This window comes from Zophobas morio, unplaced genomic scaffold (genome assembly GCF_036711695.1).
Source record: "Zophobas morio isolate AGI-343-1 ecotype UQ-CSIRO unplaced genomic scaffold, CSIRO_AGI_Zmor_V1 ptg000004l, whole genome shotgun sequence".
Classification (NCBI taxonomy): Eukaryota; Metazoa; Arthropoda; class Insecta; order Coleoptera; family Tenebrionidae; genus Zophobas; species Zophobas morio.
This window is the reverse complement of record NW_026972109.1, coordinates 4,648,332-4,673,930: the sequence shown is the minus strand read 5'-3', so window position 1 is coordinate 4,673,930 and position 25,599 is coordinate 4,648,332. Positions and strand designations below refer to the sequence as shown.

Genomic DNA, 25,599 nt, shown 5'->3' with positions numbered 1-25,599 from the left:
TTTCTTTAGAGCCATAAGAATGAATGGTGAAAACGGAATAAGGGTGGGTGGGAGGGGCCTCTTTTTACTTTGTTTTAAATTCACATTTTACAGTAAATGAAATAAGTCAGTGAAATTGCGACAAGAGTTGGGCGGAGCTGAGTCTAGGGTTTTTATAAAGAGTTTTATAAGCAAGCAGTAGTCCCGCCCACCGACCTCCTCTTCATTCGAGTGACTACTCTTAATACTATTCAATCTTATCTTAGTAAGTACTAGCCTCGCCCACCCACCCTGTATTTTCTTAGAGGGTATATGATTTGCCAAAATTAGTTTTGTCTTAGCATGTACTAGGCCCACCCACCCGCCCTCTGTCTTCTTAGACGGTATGTGATTTGCTAAAATCAGTCTTAGCGTAGCAAATTTTAACAAATAAATAAATAAATAAAAATTGAAAAATTGAAATTGGAGAAATTGCAAATATGATGAAAACTTGAGAAATAGCATATCTTAAAAATGAAAAAAAAAAAAAATCGAAACACTGAAAAATCAAATAAGTGAAAGAATAACGAAAATAAAAGACCGAAAAATTCGTGAGATTTGCCGCTTCGTTGTGATGATAGCCCAATTTCTTCAACTTTTTACTTTCTTATAAAAAACCCTGCAGGGAAAAGTTAAACTTGCCCCGCCCACCCACCCGTTCTCTAATAAAAACAAATAGTATAATACAAAGTCACGATTAGCACATTTTTTTCTTTTTTTTTTGCAGCCTACGGTCTATTAGTTCCCATTTTCTCTTCACAGTAGAACATATAACTAACCCCGCCCACCCACCCCGCTCCATTTCAGTATTTCATTGTATCTGCTCAAAATGAAAGATGGATTTTGATCTTATACACAACAGAAATAAAATCGTTACAATGAGAACAGCGCGGGTGAGCAGGGCTAGTACTTGCCAAGATAAGACTCATTGTAGCAAATAACATACCGTCTAAGAATTCTTCTTGTAATTTTTCGATTTGCAGTTTTGCGTTTTGGTATTTTATTTTCTTTATTTTTAAAATTTTTCGGTTTTTCAATGTTTTATTTTATAACTTTTCTTTTTTCAATGTGAAATTTTTCAACTTTTAATTTTTTTAATTTTTCGATTTTTTTGAGATCAGGTCACACCAATACTTGCTAAGATAAGACTGATTGTGGCAAATTATAAACTCTCTAGGAAAATAGAGGACGGGTGGGGGGAGCTAGTATTTGCTATATTTATAATATGGCCTATTTTGCACTATGCCAGTCTCATTTAACATACGGAATTCTTGTATGGGGTCATTCGTGCATTCTCGAGCGGTTGTTCAAACTACAACGAAGAGCAATACGCATTTTGGCAGGAGCTAAATTTAGGGAACACTGCAAAAAGCACTTTATCGAACTAAATATTCTTACTCTACCTAGTATTTATATTCTCAATTGCCTTATTTATGTTAAATCTCACACTGCAGACTATAAACGACACAACGAAATACATAGTCATGACACTAGAAACAATAGTGCGCTATGTTTAAGTAAGGTTAGATTAAAAAAAAATCAAAATAGTGTAAATTATTTTTGTGTGAAACTATTTAATAAATTGCCGATGTCTATTAAAGAACTTAATATGCCAAACTTTAAAACAAAAATCAAAGAATATTTAGGTAAAAAAGCATATTTTAACATAGAAGATTATCTTACAGATAAAGATATAAACAGACTGAGTTGTTCATAGCTATAGGTAATGATATGACTTGTACGAAACATATTTTGTAACTACGTACTAATAAAGTTATTTATTTATTTATAACATAACAATCTTATCGCAGATTGTATAACAAAAAATTACGATTAGGGCTTTTTTTCTTTTTTTAACAGCCAAAGTGCTATTAGTTCTCATTAGAGATGTACCGACTATAGTCGGCCGACTGTTCCGCTTTGCTAAAACCGGTTTATAAGTGCAACAGACAGTGTGTTTTTTTTTCTATTTCTTTGACTACCTTAAAACCTTGTTTTATTTTAATAAAAGGAATAACTAAAGTTTCTTGGTTTTCCAAAAAATGTGTTAAATTTGTTTGGATAATTTTAACATTTAATTTTTTGTAGTAACTCAGTACAAAAATAAAGAATAACACAATTTAGGGCAGTTTATACAATACCTTAATCAGTTTGAACCACTTTTTTGGAAAATTTTTGGAAATTTTGGATTCGCTTTGCGTGTTTATTGGACCAGATATCGTGACGGCGATTTCAGAATCGTAACTAGCGGAAGATTATCTACACTTTGACACCAATTTTCGGTCGATTAAACCAATTTTAACCGGTTTTAACAAAGCCGACTTCGGCGGACTATAGTCGGTACATCTCTAGTTGTCACTTACCCAAAAAAATTAGAGAACGGGTGGCTGGGTGGGGTTAAGTCAAACCTTTCCTATAGAATCTTTTGTAAGCAAGCAATATCCCCGCCCACCCACCCGCTCTTCATTCCAGTGATTACTCTTAATACTGTTCAGTTATTTACCAAAAAAATGAGAGAACGGGTGGGTGGGTGGCGTTAAGTCAAAATTTTCCTATAGAATCTTTTGTAAGCAAGCAATGGCCCCGCCCACCCACCCCTCTTCATTCCAGTGATACTACTCTTAATACTATTCAGTCATTTACCAAAAAAATGATAGAACGGGTGGGTGGGTGGGGTTAAGTCAAATTTTTTCCTATAGAATCTTTTGTAAGCAAGCAATAGCCCCGCCCACCCACCCCCTTTTCATGTCACTGATTACTCTTAATACTGTTCAGTCATTTACTAAAAAAATTAGAGAACGGGTGGGTGGGTGGGGTTAAGTAAAACTCTTTCCTATAGAACCTTTTGTAAGCAAGCAATAGCCCCGCCCACCCACCCGCTCTTCATTCCAGTGATTACTTTTAATACTGTTCAGTTATTTACTAAAATCAGTGTTACCTTAATAAGTACTAGTCTAGTATCTGCTAAGATTAAATTCAGTTTGGCAAATGAGATACCTCTAAGAAAAGAGAGGGTGGGTGGGCGGGGCTAATACCTGTTAAGATAAGACCGATTCTGGCAAATGACATACCCTCTAATAAAAGACAGGGAGGGTGGGCGGATTAGTACCTTTGAAAATAAAACCGATTTTGGCAAATGAAACTCCCACAATTTTTTCATAATGATCAATTGAAATGTGGCAACTTTTAGGATTATTTAAAAAAATTAAATTACAAACCGGATATTTCTAAAATCTGGTTCCAGTATCATAAACACGCTAGATACATTTTTCCATTTGGCATGTCAAAATGTATGTCTCAGAATTTTTTGGGATTTTTTAAGCAACTTTTTCAAAAACTCAATTTTTTAATACTTCGAAATTTAACTAAAGACACTGTCTTGTAGGTTTCGACCTTTTGAAGTTATTTTTGGCCTCATTTCTTCGTTAACTTCCACTGTTTTTCCAGAATCGCCAATTGGAATGTGGCATTTTTTAGGATTTTTTGAAAAATTCAATTTCAAACCGGATATTTCTAAATCTCGTTCCGGGACCATAAAGTCGCTATATTCTTCGAATCAGCACGACGAGATTTATATTGAAGAATTTTTTGGGAATTTTTTGGCAACCATTTCAAAAGCTCAATTTTTCAATTGTCCTCCTTTTTGAATTTTTCGACCATTTTTGGAAATTTTATCAAAGACATTGTCTTGTAGATTTTTACCTTTAGAATCTACGTTCCGCCTCAATTCCTCGATAACTCGTCTTATTTTTTCCGTATCGTCAAGAAAATGTGACAATTTTTAAGATTTTTGTTAGAAAATTCAATTTCAAATCCAATTTTTGTAGACTTTTGCTCTGGGACCATAAACACAATATATTTTTCGAATCAGCACATCGAGATCCATATCTCAGATTTTTTTGGGATTTTTTTTAATTAACCTTTTCAAAAACTCAAAAACTCAAATTTTCAATTTTTTGAAATTTTCGACTATTTTCGACCACTTTCTAAATTTAACCAAAGACATTTTCGTATAGATGTCGATCTTTAAAGTTATTTTTGGCCTAATTTCTTTGATAACTCCTGCCATTTTTCCAGAATTGTTAATTGAAATGTGGCAATTTTATATAATATTTCTAAATCTCGTTCCGAAACCATGAAGACGTTATATTTTTCGAATTAACACGTCGAGATTTATATTCAAGAATTTTTTTGTAATTTTTTAACAACTTTTTCGAAAGCTCAATTTTTTAATAATCCTCCTTTTTGACTATTTTTGGAAATTTCATCAAAGCCATTTTCTTGTAGATTTTGATCCAGTAAATGCTATTTGCATTTTATAAAATATCATACTCCTGTGCTTGTGGTTTATGGATCCGCTTTAAGTTTTCACAATAGACATCCAAACTTTTGCAATCCTACGTTTCGAACCAAAGATTGGATCCAGATTTCTTCACAATTCCTTTTCAACAACCGACAGTGACTTTGTGTGGCTTTACCGCCAGAATATTCGAGAAAACCGTCGAAAATCCGTTATTTAACGATAAAACGATCCTGAATTGTTGAAATAATTTCTGCTCGAATTCAACTTGTTCTTAGCTAATTGTTCCAACACCAATTCCTCCCTGAACTTTATTAAATCTTATTAAGTTCCACCGTATTTGATTATAATTCCATTCGAATATCAGTTCAGTCTCTTTGTTGTAAGTCGCTTCACACTACCGAGATTTCCCAGAGTAATCTAATTCCTAATGGAAACTTGAATAGAGAATTTTTTAACTCGTTTTCAATCACTCCTTTTCCTGCAACAAAAAAGCCTTGATCTAAAATTCCTGTTAGTTGCAATATTCGATAGTTTCTTAGAACACTCCTGTTCCAAATCGCTCTCGACAGTCCATCCGGCTTATTGTCCCATTAATCACAATTCTCCCAGCTTATTCCGATTCTGCACCCTTAACTCATTTGAACAAGTAATATGTTTTGAGAGCGTTTGAAGTGTGTAATAACGTGTTTTTTACAGCCCGCAGCTTTACCTAATCAAATCTAACGAAGTCATTTCGCGGGCAATAAATTTTGCATAGCGTCTCATTTATTATTTCCCGGGAAAGTTCCGCCACCACTTCCAATAATCAATCATTTATTGTACTGTTTTAGGCCGGAACTTTTAACGTCCTTATATTTCAAAATTGACGGATCCGAATAACTTTGGTAATTTATAAACGTCATATTATCGAGAAATGGATGAAAACAAAACAATTAGGTCATCACGTTATCTATCGTTACTGGAATAAAGTTTTTATGATGACCTTTTAGAGATTGATTCGTAATTGTGGATTAAAGTGGCGTGGGCGTCGTTAATAATTAGTAGAGTAAAAATAATTGCGTGGTTATTATAACGAAATTACTGACGAGTCGTAAACATTGGAGTGAAGCAGCCACATAAAAATTTTAATTTGATTATGCCGTGCTCACGCTACACGTGACACTATCATAGTGTGGATTGTTGCATGCATGATATTTTACACTCATTGATTTGAGATTTCCATTTAATTAAACAGAAACTGGTGCAACGCCTGTCCAATTTTAAACAACCATTTTGGCGCAGTGCTTTGTGACAAACGGACTTAACAATTTATTTGCGAGGTTGTACATAAATACAAGTACACAAATGGAAAACCATTTTGTTGTCGTTTTGCTCGTCCCTACCTGTCTGCAATTCAGGCAGAGATTATTTGGCTCGAAAATATGTACCGGTTTTCACGGTGTTGATGACACCACGTTGACGCTTTAATTTTTTAATGACCACGTAAAACGATAGGGTGTGTTCGGCATGCCTGTCATTCTGAAATTAAGCGCTTTGCCGGAATTATTAGTAACGAAATTCCTGAGCACAAATTATTTCAAGGGAGGTTAATTTTTCACATAATTTGCAAGTTTTTAACGAATTCTTTCCAGACGTGGAGACTTTTACATTGTTTTTCGTGAAAACTCTAATCTCTTTATAAAGTTCCGATTCTGTTTTCTAATTGGTAAACTAATTTGTATGTTTCGCGTTAACTTTCGCAACTTCGCTCGTCAATTTTTGTTACTCTTGAGGAAAGTTCGGAAGAGAAAAAAAAGGTGTTTTGAGAATCAATCTCTCGGACGAGGACGTTAAAATTATGGCGGCAATTAAACCTCAAGCAACACGAAAAAAATACACATAAATTCGTTTTAATGCGGTATCAAGATGAAAATGGTCGGGATTTAATTCAAGAAATAAATTTGGTGACATTTACACGTTCTAGATTTTATTAGATTGTTTAAAATAATTTACATAATTTTATAACCTTGATCACTTTTGGTCACGCTTTGAACTTACGGAATAAATTTCGTTCTTATCTGATCCTTTATCGCATGAACTGTTTTATTAAATTTGCATTTGTCCAGGTTTTTTTCGGTTTCGAGTTACCGGTTGATTGACCAGCGAGATCCGTTTATCACACTAGTTGAAGATCTAACAAAAAAAAAAATTATCATGTAGCAATAATATTGACCCTAGTTGATAAAATGCCAATCAACCAGTCGAAATTAGAAACAAAATTTATGTTGTTCTATTAAAAAAAGAGAGATAGAGAGAGACGGTTCGAGTTTAATCACTTTGCAAAAATAGGTTCTAATGCTCTTTAATTTTTTATACGCCTGTCAAGGTGAAATAATTAAAAAGTATTCTGCAAAATTACAAGCTTAACCGGAGCGCTAAATTTTTAATGGACTTATACACTTTTATAACCTTTAAGCGGGGGACCGTTGGGGCGAAACTGGCTTGATGTTGGAAATAATAAAAATACGGTAGTTCGCAATTAAACTAGTTACCTGTAAAATCCATTATGAACATCAATATTTAGCCAAGAGCCCGAGAATTTAATTAAAAATTAGCCAACCAGACAAAATTATGCCTAATTAAAACTGAAACTGGTGGCTATTTTTACTTTTACTCTAAAAGTGCCTATCATTTGTCATTTAAGTTCATTTTCATTAAAATTTAATTTAATGAAAACCACTCAGACGTCCAGTGTGTTTATTGAGGTTTTTTGTCTTGGTTAAATAACCAAATTTAATAGCTCTTCAGATTTAGTTTAGATTCCAGTTAGTTCATTAACACTTAATTCGCACTTAATTATATTTTTTCGTTTTAGGTTATAAATCAAAAATAAATTGGGGAGATGACAATAAAAATAAATTGATTTTGTGACGTAATTATGCCTGTATCGATCTCGTTATTTAAATTTTTTCTTTTGAACGAAAAATGTTTGTAAAATTTATTGTTCGTGATAATTCCGTGTTTGTTCAAATAACGCGGTTTTATTTAATTTGTTTGTCATAATTTTAAGTGGAAACAGTATGTATTTATTTATTTATTTATTTTACATTCGTTAAACTAATGAATGGCTATTAGTGGCCCGTTAATTGATTGTACGTTTTTTTTTTAATTTTATTTATTTATTTGTTGCTATTACTTAGTTAAAAAATCCTTTTTTCACCCAAACGCACACGTTAAACTATGTATTCGTCAGACTACAGCGAAATCATTTTCTTTGTTCAACTACCTATTTAAAACAATGTATTCTATTTCCGGCAACTGAATAATTTTATAGATAAAAATGCCGTGTGCGTGTTGAATAAATTGGCAGTTAGATTCGCAGGACTGGATGTCATAATATATATTGTTTGCATTTATCATTAAATTATTAGCGCCCCACCAATTTAAAAAACAAATTCTAAATTTTGGCAAATTAGTTCCAGTAATGGGTTTTAAGATTCCCTAGTGTCGCATTTTTTATTAATTTTTACGCCAAAACGTACCGCTTTAGTAAAATTTGTACCAAAGTTTTTATTAATTTTTTCTTTTAATAATAATAAGATTAATAATAACTTGATAAGATTTGCCTGATGTTTTGTGGTGCTACAGCACCATATTGTTGACAATACTCCAATTCACCATATGTTCAAAAACCACTGATAATATTCACCCTTTATCCTGGACACATGTTAATCTATACTGATCAAGGTGGGAGTGCAATTTTTACGTGTAAGCATTAATAACTTAGGAAAAACATCACATTTTCGTCCGAATCACAACAAAGTGCTATTTAAGATAAGGACATACGTCTACGTCTTTGTAATCAGTGGCGTCTCATCCATGGGGTGAATTGCTCAATGACCCCAAAAAATCTATAAATAAAAACTGAATTAAATATTTGAAGAGAGATAAAATCGTTAGAATGAGAATAGCGTGTGTGGGCGGGGCTAGTACTTGTTAAGATAATACTGATTTTGGTAAATATGACTGAACAATATTAAGGGTATTCGCTGGAATGAAGAGGGGGTGCGTGGGCGGGGCTATTGCTAAGAAGGCTGATTGTGGCAAACGACATACTTCTAAGAAAATAGAGGGCGGGTGGGCGGGGCCAGTATTGGTTAAGACTGAACAATATTAAGAAATAAGAAATAAATGTCACAGCAAACAAGTAGTATAACAAAAAAATTACGATTAACTTTTTTTTAACAGTCTACGTTCTATTAGTTGTCATTCTGACTTCACCGTGCCCACCAACCCCGCCACCATTTTAATAATTCATTTTTGCCTAGTCCGAATGAAAGGTGCATCTTAATTGAAGAGAGATAAGATCGTTAGAATGAGAACTACGTGTATAGGCGGGGCTAGCAATTGCTAAGACAAGACTGATTGTGGCAAACGGCATACCCTCTAAGTAAATAAAGGGTGGGTGGGCGGGGCTAGTACTAGTTAAGATAAGACTGATTTTGGTAAATGACTGAACAATATTAAGAGCGGGTGGGTGGGCGGGGATATTGCTTGCTTACAAAAGATTCTATAGGAAAAGGTTGGGATTAACCCCACCCACCCACCCGTTCTCTCATTTTTTTGGTAAATGACTGAACAGTATTAAGAGTAATCACTGGAATGAAGAGCGGGTGGGTGGGTGGGGCTATTCCTTGCTTACAAAAGATTCTATAGGAAAAAGTTTGACTTAACCCCACCCACCCACCCGTTCTCTCATTTTTTTGATAAATGACTGAACAGTATTAAGAGTAATCACTGGAATGAAGAGGGGGTGGGTGGGCGGGGCTATTGCTTGCTTACAAAAGATTCTATAGGAAAAAGTTTAACTTAGCCCCGCCCACCCACCCGTTCGCTCTTTTTTTTTTTCTTCAGAAATTAGAAATAAATGTTACAGCTAATGAAGTAATACAACAAAAAAAATAGGAATAACGCTTTTTTTAACAGTCTACGTTTTATTAGTTTCCATTCTCACTTCACCCTGCCCACCAACCCCAATTCCATTTCAATGATTTATTTTTGCCTAGTCCGAATGAAAGGTAGATCTCAATTAAAGAAAGACAAGATCGTTAGAATGAGGACAACGCGTGTAGGCGGGGCTAGTAGTTGCTAAGACAAGACTGATTGTGGCAAACGACATACCCTCTAAGAAAATAGAGCATGGGTGGGCGGGGCTAGTACTTGTTAAGATAAGACTGATTTTGGTAAATGACTAAACAGTATTAAGAGTAATGACTGGAGTGGCGAGGGGGATATGTGGGCGGAGCTATTGCTTGCTTACAAAAGATTCTATAGGAAAAAGTTTGACTTAACCCCACCCACCCACCCGTTTTGTCATTTTTTTGATAAATGACTGAACAGTATTAAGAGCGGGTGGGTGGGCGGGGCTATTGCTTGCTTACAAAAGATTTTATAGGAAAAAGTTTAACTTAGCCCCGCCCACCCACCCGTTCGCTCTTTTTTTTTTTCTTCAGAAATTAGAAATAAATGTTAACAGCAAATGAGTAATACAACAAAAAAAATACGAATAACGCTTTTTCAACAGTCTACGTTATTAAGAGTAATGACTGGAGTGGCGAGGGGGATGGGTGGGCGGGGCTATTGCTTGCTTACAAAAGATTCTATAGGAAAAAGTTTGACATAACCCCACCCACCCACCCGTTTTGTCATTGTTTTGGTAAATGACTGAACAGTATTAAGAGTAATCACTGGAATGAAGAGGGGGTGGGTGGGCGGGGCTATTGCTTGCTTACAAAAGATTCTATAGGAAAAAGTTTGACTTAACCCCACCCACCCACCCGTTCTCTCATCTTTTTGATAAATGACTGAACAGTATTAAGAGTAATCACTGTAATGAAGAGGAGGTGGGTGGGCGGGGCTATTGCTTGCTTACGAAAGATTCTATAGAAAAATTTTGGCTTAACCCCACCCGCCCACCCGTTCTCTCATTTTTTTAGTAAATGACTGAACAGTATTAAGAGTAATCACTGGAATGAAGAGGAGGTGGGTGGGCGGGGCTATTGTTTGCTTACGAAAGATTCTATAGGAAAAGTTTGACTTAACCCCACCCACCCACCCACCCGTTCTCTCATCTTTTTGATAAATGACTGAACAGTATTAAGAGTAATCACTGTAATGAAGAGGAGGTGGGTGGGCGGGGCTATTGCTTGCTTACGAAAGATTCTATAGAAAAATTTTGGCTTAACCCCACCCGCCCACCCGTTCTCTCATTTTTTTAGTAAATGACTGAACAGTATTAAGAGTAATCACTGGAATGAAGAGGAGGTGGGTGGGCGGGGCTATTGCTTGCTTACAATAGATATAGAAAAATTTTGGCTTAAACCCACCCGCCCACCCGTTCTCTCATTTTTTTAGTAAATGACTGAACAGTATTAAGAGTAATCACAGGAGTGAAGAGGAGGCGGGTGGGCGGGGCTATTGCTTGCTTAGAAAAGATTCAATAGGAAAAGTTTGACTTAACCCCACCCACCCACCCGTTCTCTCATTTTTTTTTTTGGTAAATGACTGAATATTATTAAGAGTAATTACTGGAGTGAAGAGCGGTGGGGTGGGCGGGGCTATCGCTTACTTACAAAAGATTCTATAGGAAAAGTTTGATTTAACCCCACCCACCCACCCGTTCTCTCATTTTTTTGGTAAATGACTGAACAGTATTAAGAGTAATTACAGGAATGAAGAGGGGGTGGGTGGGCGGGGCTATTGCTTGCTTACAAAGGATTCTATAGGAAAAGTTTTATTTAATCCCACCCTCCCACCCGTTCTCTCATTTTTTTGGTAAATGACTGAACAGTATTAAGAGTAATTACAGGAATGAAGAGGGGGTGGGTGGGCGGGGCTATTGCTTGCTTACAATGGATTCTATAGGAAAAGTTTTATTTAATCCCACCCTCCCGCCCGTTCTCTCATTTTTTTGGTAAATGACTGAACAGTTTTAAGAGTAATTAGTGCAATGAAGACGGGGTGGGTGGGCGAGGCTAGTGCTTGCTTATAAAAGATTCTATAGGAAAAAATTTAACTTAACTCCACCCACCCACCCGTTTTCTCTTTTTTTTTGGTAAATGACTGAACGGTATTAAGAGTAATCACTGGAATGAAGAGGGGGTGGGTGGGCGGGGCTATTGCTTGCTTACAAAAGATTCTATAGGAAAAAATTTGGCTTAACCCCAGCCACCCACCCGTTCTCTCATTTTTTTGGTAAATGACTGAACAGTTTTAAGAGTAATTAGTGCAATGAAGACGGGGTGGGTGGGCGGGGCTAGTGCTTGCTTATAAAAGATTCTATAGGAAAAAATTTAACTTGGCCCTAACAAAAAAAAAAATACTGTTTTTTATGTTTTTCCGGACACGTGGACATTAATAAAAAACAATGTAATGAATAATGGACTAGAATAAAACTAATAAAAACAATACGATTCACGCTTTTTTTAACAGCCTACGTTCTATTAGTTCCCATCCTTACTTCACAATATAATTCACCACGCCCACCTACCCCGCCTCTATTTCAATTACCCATACTTGTCTAATCCGAATTAAAGGTGGATCTCAATTGAAGACAGATAAAATCGTTCGAATGAGAACAGTGTGTGTGGGCGGGGCTATTACTTGCTAAGTTAAGACTGATTATGGCAAACAACAGACCCTCTAAGAAAATAGAGGGCGGGTGGGCGGGGCTAGTACTTATTAAGTTAACACTGATTTTGGTAAATGGATTAACAATATTAAGAGTAATCACTGAAGTGAATGAGGGTGGGTGGGTGGGCCTATTGCTTGCTTATAAAAGATTCAATGGGAAAAAGTTATGCTTAGCCCCGCCCACTCACCCGTTCTTTCAATTTTTTTCTTCTGAAATAAGAAATAAATCTTATAGCAAATAGTACAACAGAAAATGTTACGATCTGAGCTTTTTTTTAGACTTTTGAACTTTAGTTCTCAGCCCATTCCCACTCTACAGAAAAACAAATAATTAACCCCGCCCACCCACCTTGCCTCCATTTTAGTGATTAATCTTACCGGCTCTGAATAAAAGGTGTAACTCATAGTAGAGGAGTAAGACTCTAGAAAAAGCTAATCTAGCCCCGCCCACCCACCCGTTCGCTCATTTGTTTCTTCTGAAATAAGAAATAAATCTTATAACAAATAAGTAGTAATACAAAAAAATTACAATTAACAACATACTCTCTAAGAAAATAGAGCGCGGGTGGGTGGGGCTAAAACTTGCTAAGATAGAACTGAACAATATTAAGAGTAGTCACTAGAACGAAGAAGGTGGTTGGGCGGGGCTGCTGCTTGCTCATAAAATTAGAAAAAATCTAAATTTACTCCCACGCACCTCTTTTCTCCATTTCACTGACTTATTTTATTTAGTGTAAAATGGAAATTGAAAAATAACAGTATTGCATTACCAAAATTCTCTGGGAAAATTCAGATGACGTCATCCATTTTTGGGGAGCAAAAACAGATATATTTTAATTAACAATTTACCATGCTTGCAATGACTTTACTCCGAAAATTTGGACGTTTCGGATAAAAATTCAACACGGAGTCATAAACTACATGTGTAGGAGTATGTTATTTTATACAATTTGAAACTTATTTACTATGTACAATTTTGAAGCGACGTCATCATTTTTGGAGGGGACGATTAGACAAATTTTGGTTAGATTTTTACCATCTACATGATATTTCTAATATAAAAATAAAATTTGACAACAATCGGCCTAGTACTTTCGGAGATTATCTGCCTAATAAAAATCCGGACGACAAACAGGCGGACAGACAGACAGACGGAAACAGGAGATTACTTCCTTTGTTTACGTTCGGGAAGTAAAAATTCAACAACAAGACGGCCATTCTCATTCGCAGTTCGTTGGGTCAATTATGAATATTGACCTCGCCCATAGTACAGCGTGATCAGTAAGTACGCTTTGAGTTGGCAATAGAATTAACCAATTTCGAGAGAATTTTCTTGCGTTTTTTAAATGCACAGGAAAGTTTGTTTATGACATTTTAATAATAATCGATTACAAATTTTGACGTAAATTAAATGTCACAGCCAACCATGTCAGTTTTGTCAACAGGAAATCGGGTGAAGTGACAGGTATACAAATTTCAGGCAAAATTCGCTGATACCAACTGAAACAATACTTGTTGATCACGCTGTTTTAAGCCCCATAATGAGCAACGTGGTCAATGACCGCGTTCCACCGAAGATCGCCGAATTGCATTCGAATCTTAATTTCTATCGCTTCCTTTACAACGTTTCGACGCTAAAATATATAAAATTTCGAGGTGGGAGCCTTTTTTTATTATTTTCCCCATTTTTGAGTTCATCGTGACTTACAGTAGCTGTATGGGGAAAGGTCGCACATTTCTTCGTTTTTAACATTGTCGAAATCAATTCGTGATCAGTACTGTTGTATGACATTTCATGCTCTCGATCTACCTCATCTGTTGTTTAAACTAAGTAACACAATATTGCTTACGTTCTAGTATTTATCGGTTATCGATTTAAATTCTCGAAACTCGTTCATTTTTACTACACATTTAACTATAAATTATTCTGTAAAGTTCCCGTCGTTGTATCCAAGCCATTAATTTGTTTGTCGTTCTGTTTAGGGTTGAGCGATCGTCCGACCAGGTAATCAAGCCTGTTAACCTGGAAGCTCTGACGAAGTGGGTCGGCGCCATCCCGGACGACGTCGTCAAAGACATGGCGGACATCGCACCGATGCTGTCGGTGCTGGGATACGACCCCTACGCCAACCCGCCTAATTACGGAAAGCCCGACGAAGTCGTCGCCATCAACACAAAAAATATACAGAAGCACAAAGGAGACTGGGACAAGAAAGCCAAAGAATTGTTTAGTAATCGATGGGAAGAAGGCGGAGGCGGCGACACGGCCCTCGACAAAGAACCCAGTGACAGTCCAAACAATACCACGTGATAATACGTATATACAATTAGGTGTTTTCAATTTGATTGTGTATGGACAAGGACCATCGAGTGACTTTGATGTGCGTGAAAGCAGAAAGGCGGAGCTTATTTATATTCGATGTCACTGTGACCAGCCAGTATCAGAACTCTGTTTAATTTATTTACGAATTATTTGTTGACTTGTTTGGTCATCTGGATTATTGATTAGGCGGTACTAACCAAATCTGTTGATTGGATCTTCTGGATTTACTGTTTTAACTAACTTTGTTAAATTTACAAATTTTTTCCAAAGTTTTACTTCGAATAAAAGTATTTTATTACATGGGGACGTTTTATTGCTCAATCCTAATTGTGACGTCACACGACATAAACGAGGTCGTCGCAGATATTTTCCACACAGTTAGTGTAGTTAAATTAAACGCTTTAAAAGCTACATTATCTGATAAATTTTTCATTTTCATACAAATGATTTACAACAAAGATATGTTTGTATTCAGCGCGACTGTAATTTCGGGATAAAATACGGCACCGATAAACATTGTTCCGATTTAATTACTAGTTAATCATATTTTTTGAAATGTCCGTAGATACATGTACACATCGAGCTTTTAATCCTACGTAGTATTGACATGAAAGCTTTATATGTAGAATGTGAAAAAGGCTCATCGGTCAGCAAAATCGATGAATATCGTGTCCAATATTAAACACTGATAGCGGCGCTTTATGTTTACCCGACCAAAGATAAATTATTGCGCATTCTATGCATATATTAAAAAGCAAAGAGATATAAAGTGTCCCACAACATATATAAATTAATCGAATATAGGTTTCGGACTGCAAAAACCCGCATTCTTTTCGCATGAAATAAAAAATTGGTCTAAAGAGTTTAGACAGTACTTCCCTCGCTGTCGGAAACTTGACGACTGCATGCCTATTGTGTTTTTTTTTCTCATTACATTTTTGTAGTGGGAATTTAAAAAAAAATTGTGATGACGTCATCAACATTTTTGCAAGGACACGTATATCAGTAGGGATAGATGTAGTGTAATACTAAGAATAAAATTATTGTATTCCCAAATTTTCGGGAAAATGAATTGGGTCGTTTTGAATATTGATTTCTTATAATCAATAAAATAACGAAACAATTTACTCAGGTATACGGCGCCGGTGTGTAATATCTAGAGAGCGGATTTCTGTCGGGCTAGGCAAGGCCAAACTCGGTACGGCTCGTGCGGGATGCGAATTCATTGCGGTTGCGGACTGCACTTCGTTTATTTGAGATTAGAATAACGCTGTTTCGTTGCACTCTGCTGTTAATTCCCGTTCTCATTTACTTAGTCGTTTGATTAATAAATCGTTAATTATATTTATGGAATTAGTACCGATTAAACGTGACGTAGCCCGACAAAAATCCGCTGTCTGGTAATATGAAAGGCAACTGAAAATCGTTTATGTATAAACATTCTTAATTTAAGATGACAAGCGTAACAGCATACGTGAGAGTCAAACAGAGAAACTGTAAACAAAACGACCATCGGTTTTATTGCTTCGACTTCCGCTTATTATATAAAACATTGGGTTTTATTTTAATTCTTGACGGTGAAATTCACAATTGGTTGATTATAAACATGTCTATTCCACATTCGCGGAACCAAGTGAGCGCATAAAACAAATGCAGGTCTGTAATGTTAAAGTCGATGTAAATAAGCGTGCTACCCTTATGTTTCAACCGAGTTTTTCCTTTAACAAATTTTGTGTCTACCAAATTGGGTTGGTTGGGGTGTAATACTAATAATAAGTGTTGCCTTTAATTTAATCAATAAAATAAATTGACTTCATTAATTTTTTTGAACCACCTCTTAAGAAAATTTAAAAAATATGAATGGAATGATATATCACAAGTACAAACTCATCATATTTTTTGCATTTTAGATAGGATTTATTCAGCAAAATTTAAGGGTGACGTCATCAATTTTTTTAGGAAGGATGAACAAATACATTTTGAACAAAAGTTTACCATGCTTATAATAACTTTAAAATATTCCCAAGATTTCAAAGCATTCGGTTTTGTAATTCCTGAGTAAATCAGTAAAATAAATTTACGCTTTCATTTATTTTCTTGAATCACCCTGTATATGCAAATCCAAAAAATATGAATGGAGTGATAGATCACAAGTACAGACTGATCATATTTTGTACATTTTAGATACGATTTATTCGGCAAATTTTCGAGCTGACGTCATCAAGTTTTTGGAGGGGATAAGCAAATATATTTTGACTAAAAATTTATTATGCTCTTTATAACCTTAAAACATGTGCAAGATGTCAGAGCATTCCGTTTTGTAGTTCCTGATTAAATCAATAAAATATATTTACGCATTCATTAATTTTTTTGAGTCACTCTGTATATGCAAATCCAAAAAATATGAATGGAGTGATAAATGACAAGTACAGGCTCATCATATTTTGTACATTTTAGATATGATTTATTCGGCAAACTTTCGAGCTGACGTCATCAAGTTTTTGGAGGGGATAAGCAAATATATTTTGACTAAACATTTATTATGCTCTTTATGACCTTAAAACATCTGCAAGATTTCAGAGCATTCGGTTTTGTAGTTCCTGATTAAATCAATAAAATATATTTACGCATTCATTAATTTTTTTGAGTCACCTGTATATGCAAATCCAAAAAATATGAATGGAGTCATAGATCACAAGTACAGACTCATCATATTTTGTACATTTTAGATATGATTTATTCCACAAACTTTTGAGCTGACGTCATCAAGTTTTTGGAGGGGATAAGCAAATATTTTTTGACTAAAGATTTATGATGCTCTTTATAGCCTTAAAACATCTGCAACATTTCAAAGCATTCTGGTTAGCAGATTAAAAATTAAATTTCAAAATGTTGTTTTATAATTTTGATTTTTTTTCCAAAAATCTGGACGTTTCGGGTGAAAAGTCGATTCAGAGTTGTAAACTACATGTGTAGGACTATGTTATTTTATACAATTGAAAACCCATTTACTATGAACAATTTTGAAGTGACGTCATCGCATTAGTGGTGGGGATGATTAGACAAATTTTGGTTAGCGTTTTACCATCTACATGATATTCTTAATATAAGTACAAAATTTCACAACAATCGGTCGAGTACTTTCGGAGATTATCTGTCTAATAAAAATCCGGGACGGCAGACGGACAGACAGACGGACGGACAGACGGACAGACAGACGGAAATGGGAGACCTATTTCTTCGTCTTCTAGGGGTCATGAAAGATCGAGAAAACGTAAAAGTAGAGAGTCGGCCGACGGACTCGATTACAATACTTCCTTTGCTTACGCTCGGGAAGTAAAACACTGAAAGAGAGCAATAATTGCTAGGCAGGCACCCGATTTTGTAATTAATTACTCATTACACACAATAATATATTATGAAACGTAAACCAATTTATCATTTATGTATTGACAGTCCGGGCGCACCTGTATATTCGGATTTCAAACTTTTCTAATGAAATTAATGACGTTTTCGACATGAAAGCTCCTCAAAGCACAAAGCTAAAGTAGGAATTTTTGTGTAGCAGCGTCTAATAAATTATACGAAGGATTTCAACTGCCGTTGTATTAATTACGGTAGTAATGAACTAATTAATTTAATAATAACGCTGGATTTGTTCCAATTTTCCAGCGTCTCTTGTCCTTTTCCCTGTAGATTTAGCGCCTCGGGTTTATCCGCCTCTCGCATCAATACCTTTTTTTAATTCGAGGAGACAAAAAAGTTTGTTCGCGTTTTCTCTTCATAATCCGTAAATTTCGTTTTGTTTGAACAAGAGGATTAATTGCACTAATTATGGGATCAAACTTGTTTATTTACGTCTGGGAATTATCGCCGAGACCCTTTTAATTATAAGATGGGGGAAAGTTTTATTTAGTGTTTACTTTAAGCGTAGGAGCGGCGATACTGATGAATTGAAAATTTCATCACAAAGATAAATAAAATCGGAAAAATTCGGGGTTTTGTTAGGGGCGGAAATATCGGGGTGAAGGTATGACACGACTCATTACTCAAAGATGACAGCACAAGGCTTAGATTTAATGAACATAGAGGTAATCTTGACAAGTTTAATACCGGCTGGGTTCAGGCGAATTAATCAAAGCTACTTTTGTATTTTTGCCACATGAAACTCAATCTTGCGTCGTATTTTTATCGCGTCGGATTAAAATTAACTGGAAAATGGAGATTTTCTTTTTCGTCTGAATACGAACTACGGCGACATGCAGAGATTTCGAGATTTCAACACCGAGTCGGAGCGATTGAGAATTAGCATAAAAAGAACAAAGCAAACGAAAATTGTTATTGTTGTTAAGCTGATTTCGTATAATAACCCCAGTCAAACAATACCTTGCTCCAAATTAACCATTCATCTGAAACACGAGTAAGACTGTTACGATTATTTGTCCTTAATTGTATTATTTCGTTTCACCGCTTTTGATCTTCGCACTCGTCTTCCATTTAGAGTTCGTAACATTAATTGAATATCACTTTGACACGAAAGGGGATTATTCACAATTTTGTCGTCAACGTAGTAAAAAATTAGTTTCGTGGGGTATAAAAAACTGCCAGAGTTACAACCGAGAAATGGCTTTTTTATTTCCTGGGTAAGTTTGTTAATATTGAAGAGTTGCGCGTACTTTTTTTTTCATTTCGCCGGGATTGTTAACTTGTTATTAAACTTCGTAAGATGCTTTAAATTTTTTTGTTGTCTAACACGTTTGAATTATTCCTCGCCGATCACACATGGTTGTCATAAAACATTAATTCTTTGTTTTTGCTGTCGCCACTATTTATGAGTGCACATGTGTTAGAGCACCAGCTTGTGCGTGGTTTAACAACTATCATAAATTTTCTTTAATTCTGTGAGAAATTGCTAACAGTAAGTACAGCACCGACTGCGTGATCACACTCTTCAAACGGGTATTTATTCGTCCGGAGTTACAAGCAAAAGTTGAATTAAATGTATGACTTCCTTTAAAAGTGCAAAATGGGCTACACCTTAATTTTGGCCCTTTTTTAACGCTTCATAATTTTTGCGCTTTCTTTTTTTTAATATAACTTTCTCCCAACAGCAGTATGCTTAAAACTTGTTTCAGGTGGAAATTTTTTGTAGAGAAATACAAATTTTGGAATCAAGCTCCGCCTCCCGTTTCACAACGAATACAAAAATTAATCACAATTTAGGAAGAGTGGGTGGGTGGGGCTAATCCATTTTCTTTTTTTTCTAAATACGTAGTCTTCTTTCAACAATAAATTACTTAAAATATCAAATATATGAGATCAATAATTAAGCCCCGCCCACCCACCCTTATCTCTGTTGTGACGAATTTCTCATCTGTTGTCAGTTCGAAGGGCAAGGCTTAATTACAAAATTCATATTTCTTTACAAAATGTACTATTTTTGACATATTTTATTTCTTGTTACGACAAGATGACTGTACGTGTATTAAGAAGAAGAAACAAAGGCTCAATATAAGCCCCGCCCTCCGCTCCCATTTCAGTTGAGACAATTTTTTTTATTAATTGCGAGCCAGGGGGTTGGAGCTTAATTTCAAAATCCTTATTTCTCTACAAGATTTTTCCATGTGAGACATCTTTTAAGTATCGTGTTTTTGAAAAAAAAAATTATATATATATTAAGAAAAGAATCCCATGATTAAGCCCCACCCACCCGCCCCTATGTTAATCGTAATCAATTTTTCATTCATTATCAGATCGAGGGGCGGAGCTTAATTGCAAAATCCGTATTTGTCTACAAAAATTTACCACTTTAAGCTCTTAAGATTCTTTTTGGGAAAAGAAGACTAGGTATATTAAGAAAAAAAAAACACAAAATTTACGCCCCGCCCACCTGCCCTGATGATCCTGTCGATAAACGCAGAAAAGTAAAGTTTTTATCTCTTCTTCATTCCCTATTTTTTCTCAAGACAATACTTCAGATATGTTAAACTCCGTATTTTTTGTACAGAAATATGGACTTTGCAACTAAGCTCCGCCCTCCGGTCTCACAACGAATAAAAAAATCATAACAATTGAGATCGGGGCGGGTGGGTGGGGCATAATTTTCGGTTCCTTTTTCTTTATATATATTTATAAATTTCTTTCAACAACACGATACTTCAAATATGTGGCATTTTTTTGCAAGGAAATATGAATTTTGCATTTAAGCTCCGCCTCCCGTACCACCACGAATAAAAAAATTAATCACAGTTCAACTGGAGCGGGTGGGTGGAGCTTATCTGTTGACTTTCTTTTCGCAACATACGTAGTCTTCTTTCAACAATAAATTACTTATTAAAATATCAATTGGTGAATTTGAAATTAGAATTAGGTTTCAAAAAAGAAGCAAATAATTATAAAAAATAGGACAAGAAAGCAAAAAAATGACCGAAAAAGTTTATAAAAAGATGAAAAAAGGGCGAACAAAGGTACAAAAAGGAAGAATATGAAACAAAGAGGGAAAAAAAGTGGAAAAACGGGTCTAAACAGGGAGTGAAAAGAAGATAATTAAAAGGAGCCCAAAAAACCTACAAAAAGGAGGGCCAAAAAAGGCACCGAAAAATAAGGTGATAATAACAAGGTCACATAATATGACATAACGCCAAAGAAAATTGAAAAAGTGCTAATAAAGAAGCAAAGAAAAATGAAAAAAGGGTAAAAAATGTGCCAAAAAAGGGGTCAAAAAGCTACAAAAAAAAAACACAAAAAGTAAAAAAAAAACATGCAATGAAAAAAAAATGAGAGCATAAAAAGCGATACAAAAAGGTGAAAAAAGAGGACAAGGAAGCCGAAAAGGTTAAAAAACGATGAAAAATTGGCGACCAAGGGTACAAAAAATTTGAATAAAGGGAGAAAAAACAAACTGGAAAACCGTTCTAAAAAGGGAATGAAAAAGATAATAAAAAGTAGGTAAAAGGAGCCACAAAATCAACAAAATGAGAACCGAAAATTAAGGCGACAAAAAAAGGTCACATAATATAACAAAACGCCAAAGAAAGTTGAAAAAGGGCTAAAAAAACTACAAAAAACAGAAAACATTTACAAAAAGCGGAAAAATAAAGGCAGCTGAAACCCACAATGAAAAACATTACAACAGAAAAAAACTATAAAGAAAGGCGAAAAAAGAGAAGAAGAAAGCCAAAAAAAAAGCCGAAAAAGGTTAAGAAAAGATGAAAATATAGCGAACAAAGGCGCAAAAAGGGAAAAATATGAAATACGAGAGAAAAAAGTGGAAAAAGACAATCAAAAAAGATAACAAAAAGGAGATAAAATTGGGTAAAAAATCTACGAAAAAGCGCCAAAAAAGGCACCGAAAATTAAGGCGATACAAAGGAGGTCACATAATGTAACAAAACGTCAAAGAAAGTTGAAAAAGGGCTAAATAAGAAGTAAAAAAGATTTAAAAAAACGGTTGAAAATGGGTAAAAAATGTGACAAAAAAGGGGTCAAAAAACTACAAACAACGACAAAAAATAAAGAAAATAAAGGCGACAAAAACACGCAATGAAAAAATGAGAGCAGAAAGAATAAAAAAAAATGAAAAGGGGCAAACAAAGGTACAAGAAGGGAAAAATATGACAAAAGGGAGAGAAAAAAAATGGAAAAAACGGGTCTAAAAATGGGAATCAATAAAAGTTAATTAAAAGGAACCAAAAAACCTACAAAAAAGGCACCGAAAAATAAGGCGACAAACAAAAGGTCACATAATAGGACAAAACGAAAGACATTTGAAAAAGGGCTAAAAAGAAGCAAAGAAAAATGAAGGAAGGAAGGGCTAAGAAAAGGCCAAACAAATGTGACAAATGTAATTGCGATAATTCTGCCAATTTACGCAGAAAAATAAAGATTTATTTTTGCAAAGTTTTTTCTCTTCTTCATTCCCTAGTTTTTCTCAAGACAATGCAATAATACTTCATACATGTTAAACTCCCTATTTCTTGTACAGAAATGTAGACTTTGCGGTTAAGCTCCGCCCCCCGGTCTCACAACGCATAAAAAATTCTTAACAATTGAGATCGGGGCGGGTGGGTGGGGCATAATTTTCGGTTTCTTTTTCTTAATATGTATTTATAAATTTCTTTCAACAACACGATACTTAAAATATGTGGCATTTTTTGCAGGGAAATATGAATTTTGCAATTAAGCTCCGCCTCCCGTACCACCACGAATAAAAAAATTAATCACAATTCAAATGGGGCGGGTGGGTGGGGCTTATCCATTGACATTCTTTTCGTAATGTACGTAGTCTCCTTTCAACAATAAAATACTTAAAATATCAGATGGTCAATTTAAGTTTAGAATTATGCTTGAAGTGTCGTGTTATTGAAAAAGGACTCTAAATATTAAGAAAAGACGCCAATGATTAAGCCCCGCCCACCCACCCATATCTCAGTTATGATCAATTTTTCATTTGTTGTCAGTTTCTTGTTACGAAAAAATGATTATACGTATATTAAGAAAAGCCCCGCCATCCGCACCCATTTCAATTGTGATGATTTTTTTATTAGTCGCGAGCCGGGGGGCGGAGCTTAATTGAAAAATCCTTATTTCTCTACAATAAATTACCCTGTGGAACATATTTTAAGCAGCCCGCTGTTGAAAGAAAACTATATATATATTAAGAAAAGAAACGCATAATTAAGCCCCACCCACCCGCCCTTATCTGAATCGTGATGAATCTTTCATTCGTCTTCAGATCGAAGGGCGGAGCTTAACTGCAAATTTCACATTTGTCTACGAAAATTTACTTTTAAACATGTTCTTAAAAGAAGACTACGTATATTCAGAAAAAAAGGCAAAATATAAGCCCCGCCCACCCGCCCTATCTCAATTCATTACCATATTCCTAACATTTATTTAAAATTTGACAACAATCAGTTCCATAGTTTCGGAGACTATCCGTGTAATACAAGCAACACAGACAGGCTTATGAAACGTCAAGAAATAATAAAAGTGATAAGTCGCCCCATGGACTCGAGTATACAATACGTAAAAAAAATATGAAAGAATTTATTTTATCGATTATAATAAAAACAGCTGCTCTGACACTTAAAATTCTGGGAACGCAGAATTTAATGACTTCATCTGAAAATTTTGTAATGTAAATTTTATTTAAATTTTGAGTTGCCAGATCCACCGGTTTACGCAGAGAGGTAAAGTTTTATTTTCATTTTTTTTTTCATTTCTTCATTCCCTATTTTCCCTATTTTTTTCTCAAAACAATACGGTAAGAAATACTTCAAACGTAAAACTTCGCATTTCTTCCACAGAAATTTGTTCTTTACAGTTAAGCTCCACATGTGTTTTTTTTTTTGTAGAGAAATATAAACTTTGCAATTAAGCTCAGCCTCCCGTCTCACAACGAAAAAAAAAATCACAATGGAGATAGGGTGGGTGGGTGGGACTTATCCATTGTCTTTCTTTTCGTAATATACGTAGTCTTTTTTCAATGAATCATCAAACATGTTTTAAGTTTCTTGTTGTGAAAAGAAGACTACCTATATTAAGAAAAAAAAAAGCCAAAATATAAGCCCCGCCCACCCACCCGGTCTCAATTGTAATGATTTTTTTTATTCGTCGTGAGTCGGGGGCGGAGTTTAATTGCAAAATTCATCCGTACGTTATTCCTAACATACAGTTAAAATTTGACAACAATCGGTTCCATAGTTTCGGAGATTATCCGTGTAATAAAAGCGACACAAGTGGCAAACAGACAGACGGAAATGAGGCACCTATGTTATCGTATTCTAGGGATTATGAAACGTCAAATAAACGTAAAAGGGAAGAGTCGCCCCATGGACTCGATTACAATACTTCGCTATCTTACACTCGGGAAGTGAAATCAAGACGGAATCATAAACCACAGATACGTTGTTTAATAATATTTAAATAGACTTTACTGTAGAAAATTTTGAGATCAAATTGTTGGTGGAGATGATCAGGCAAATTTTGAAAGAATTTATTTTATCAATTATAGTAAAAGCAGCTGCTCGGATATACTTAAAATTTTGGGAACACAGAATTTAATGTCTTCATCTCAAAATTTTGTAATGTAGATTTTATTTAATTTTCACATTTACATTCACTTAATTTTTACATTTCGACGTAGCGTATTTTAAATATTTTAAGTAAATTCAACAAAAACATTGAAGGCGGCGTCGTGTTAAAAATTAATTTTTGTAAAATACCGCCAGGCTTCATAGAGATTCGCACTTCCGGAGTTGTATGTATTTGAATGTCTAATTAAAGCAGTAATTTCAGACAATTTCTGACGTTAAACGCCCGATCTGTTACGCGAAACGTTATATGAGGTGCTAATTACATGTTTTATATTATTATAAAGGCGCACGTAATTATGTAACCACATTGCAATTACATTATTTACGCGTTTAATTAGACATTTCCCGGTTTCTCACTGCTAAATAACCGAAATTATACAAGAATTACACCAAAATTGGAACAACAAATTTGCGAAAAATTGTGATGATCAATTCGAATCAGCGTCAAGTTCTGTACAAAATATCCAGTCGCTGTGAAACGAATGAACCAAATCGCCCCGGGGTTGTGCTCTCTGTTTTAGTTTTTACGAAAATTACCCTCCAGAATGAGTTGAGTGAAAAATAGATCACTTTACTCTTTTTGTTATTCTTTTCCATTGATTAAATTATGTCGGGGAGGTTATAACCCAAACCACCAGACGCCACTTTCCAATTTAAAACTCCACCAACCAAGTATTTAAAAACACCATTTAAACTTATGAAGTCCCTAGTTTTGAACAATCAAAAGTTTCCAGAAAAGATTATGTAAAAAAATGAATCGATCGGATAGAACTCGTGCTTCAAGTGGGTAGATTTTTTTTATATATGACACTACATACACACAAAGTTATATTAGCAACTGTCAACTAGGCTTCAGATTGCAGCTTCAACCGTAGAATGTGCCTTAATTTGATTTTGAATCGTGTTACCGTTAGGCATATTATGTGACTCGGTTTACACTAGCAGGATCCATCCCTTCGTAAACCAATAAATTGGCATTCCTGCCGCCGTCAGTCAAACTCGCACTTGCCACCGCTTAACTAAGCTAATCAGAAGTAATTAAGCCGGGTGTGCGGCCCTTGGAGACGTGTCACTGCAAGTTACACCGCCGCGATAACTTATCCAATTACGAACGCATTATCGACTGAAGAGAATTATTCTCTAAGTTCGTTTTTAATCCACGGGAATAAAGCGCTCCGAAACGACGA

General features: G+C 35.2%; 1 protein-coding gene across 1 annotated transcript in view; it reads left to right on the top strand.

The window, feature by feature from the left end:
• The window catches only part of Tpst (Tyrosylprotein sulfotransferase), a 210,398-nt gene extending 195,783 nt beyond the window's left edge, over nucleotides 1-14,615 (top strand). Inside the window, exon 6 of the mRNA XM_064068168.1 lies at nucleotides 13,976-14,615. Coding sequence (XP_063924238.1) covers nucleotides 13,976-14,303 — 328 coding nt within the window. The 3' untranslated portion in view covers nucleotides 14,304-14,615. The remainder of the gene's footprint in view (nucleotides 1-13,975) is intronic.
• The last annotated feature ends 10,984 nt before the right edge of the window (nucleotides 14,616-25,599 follow it).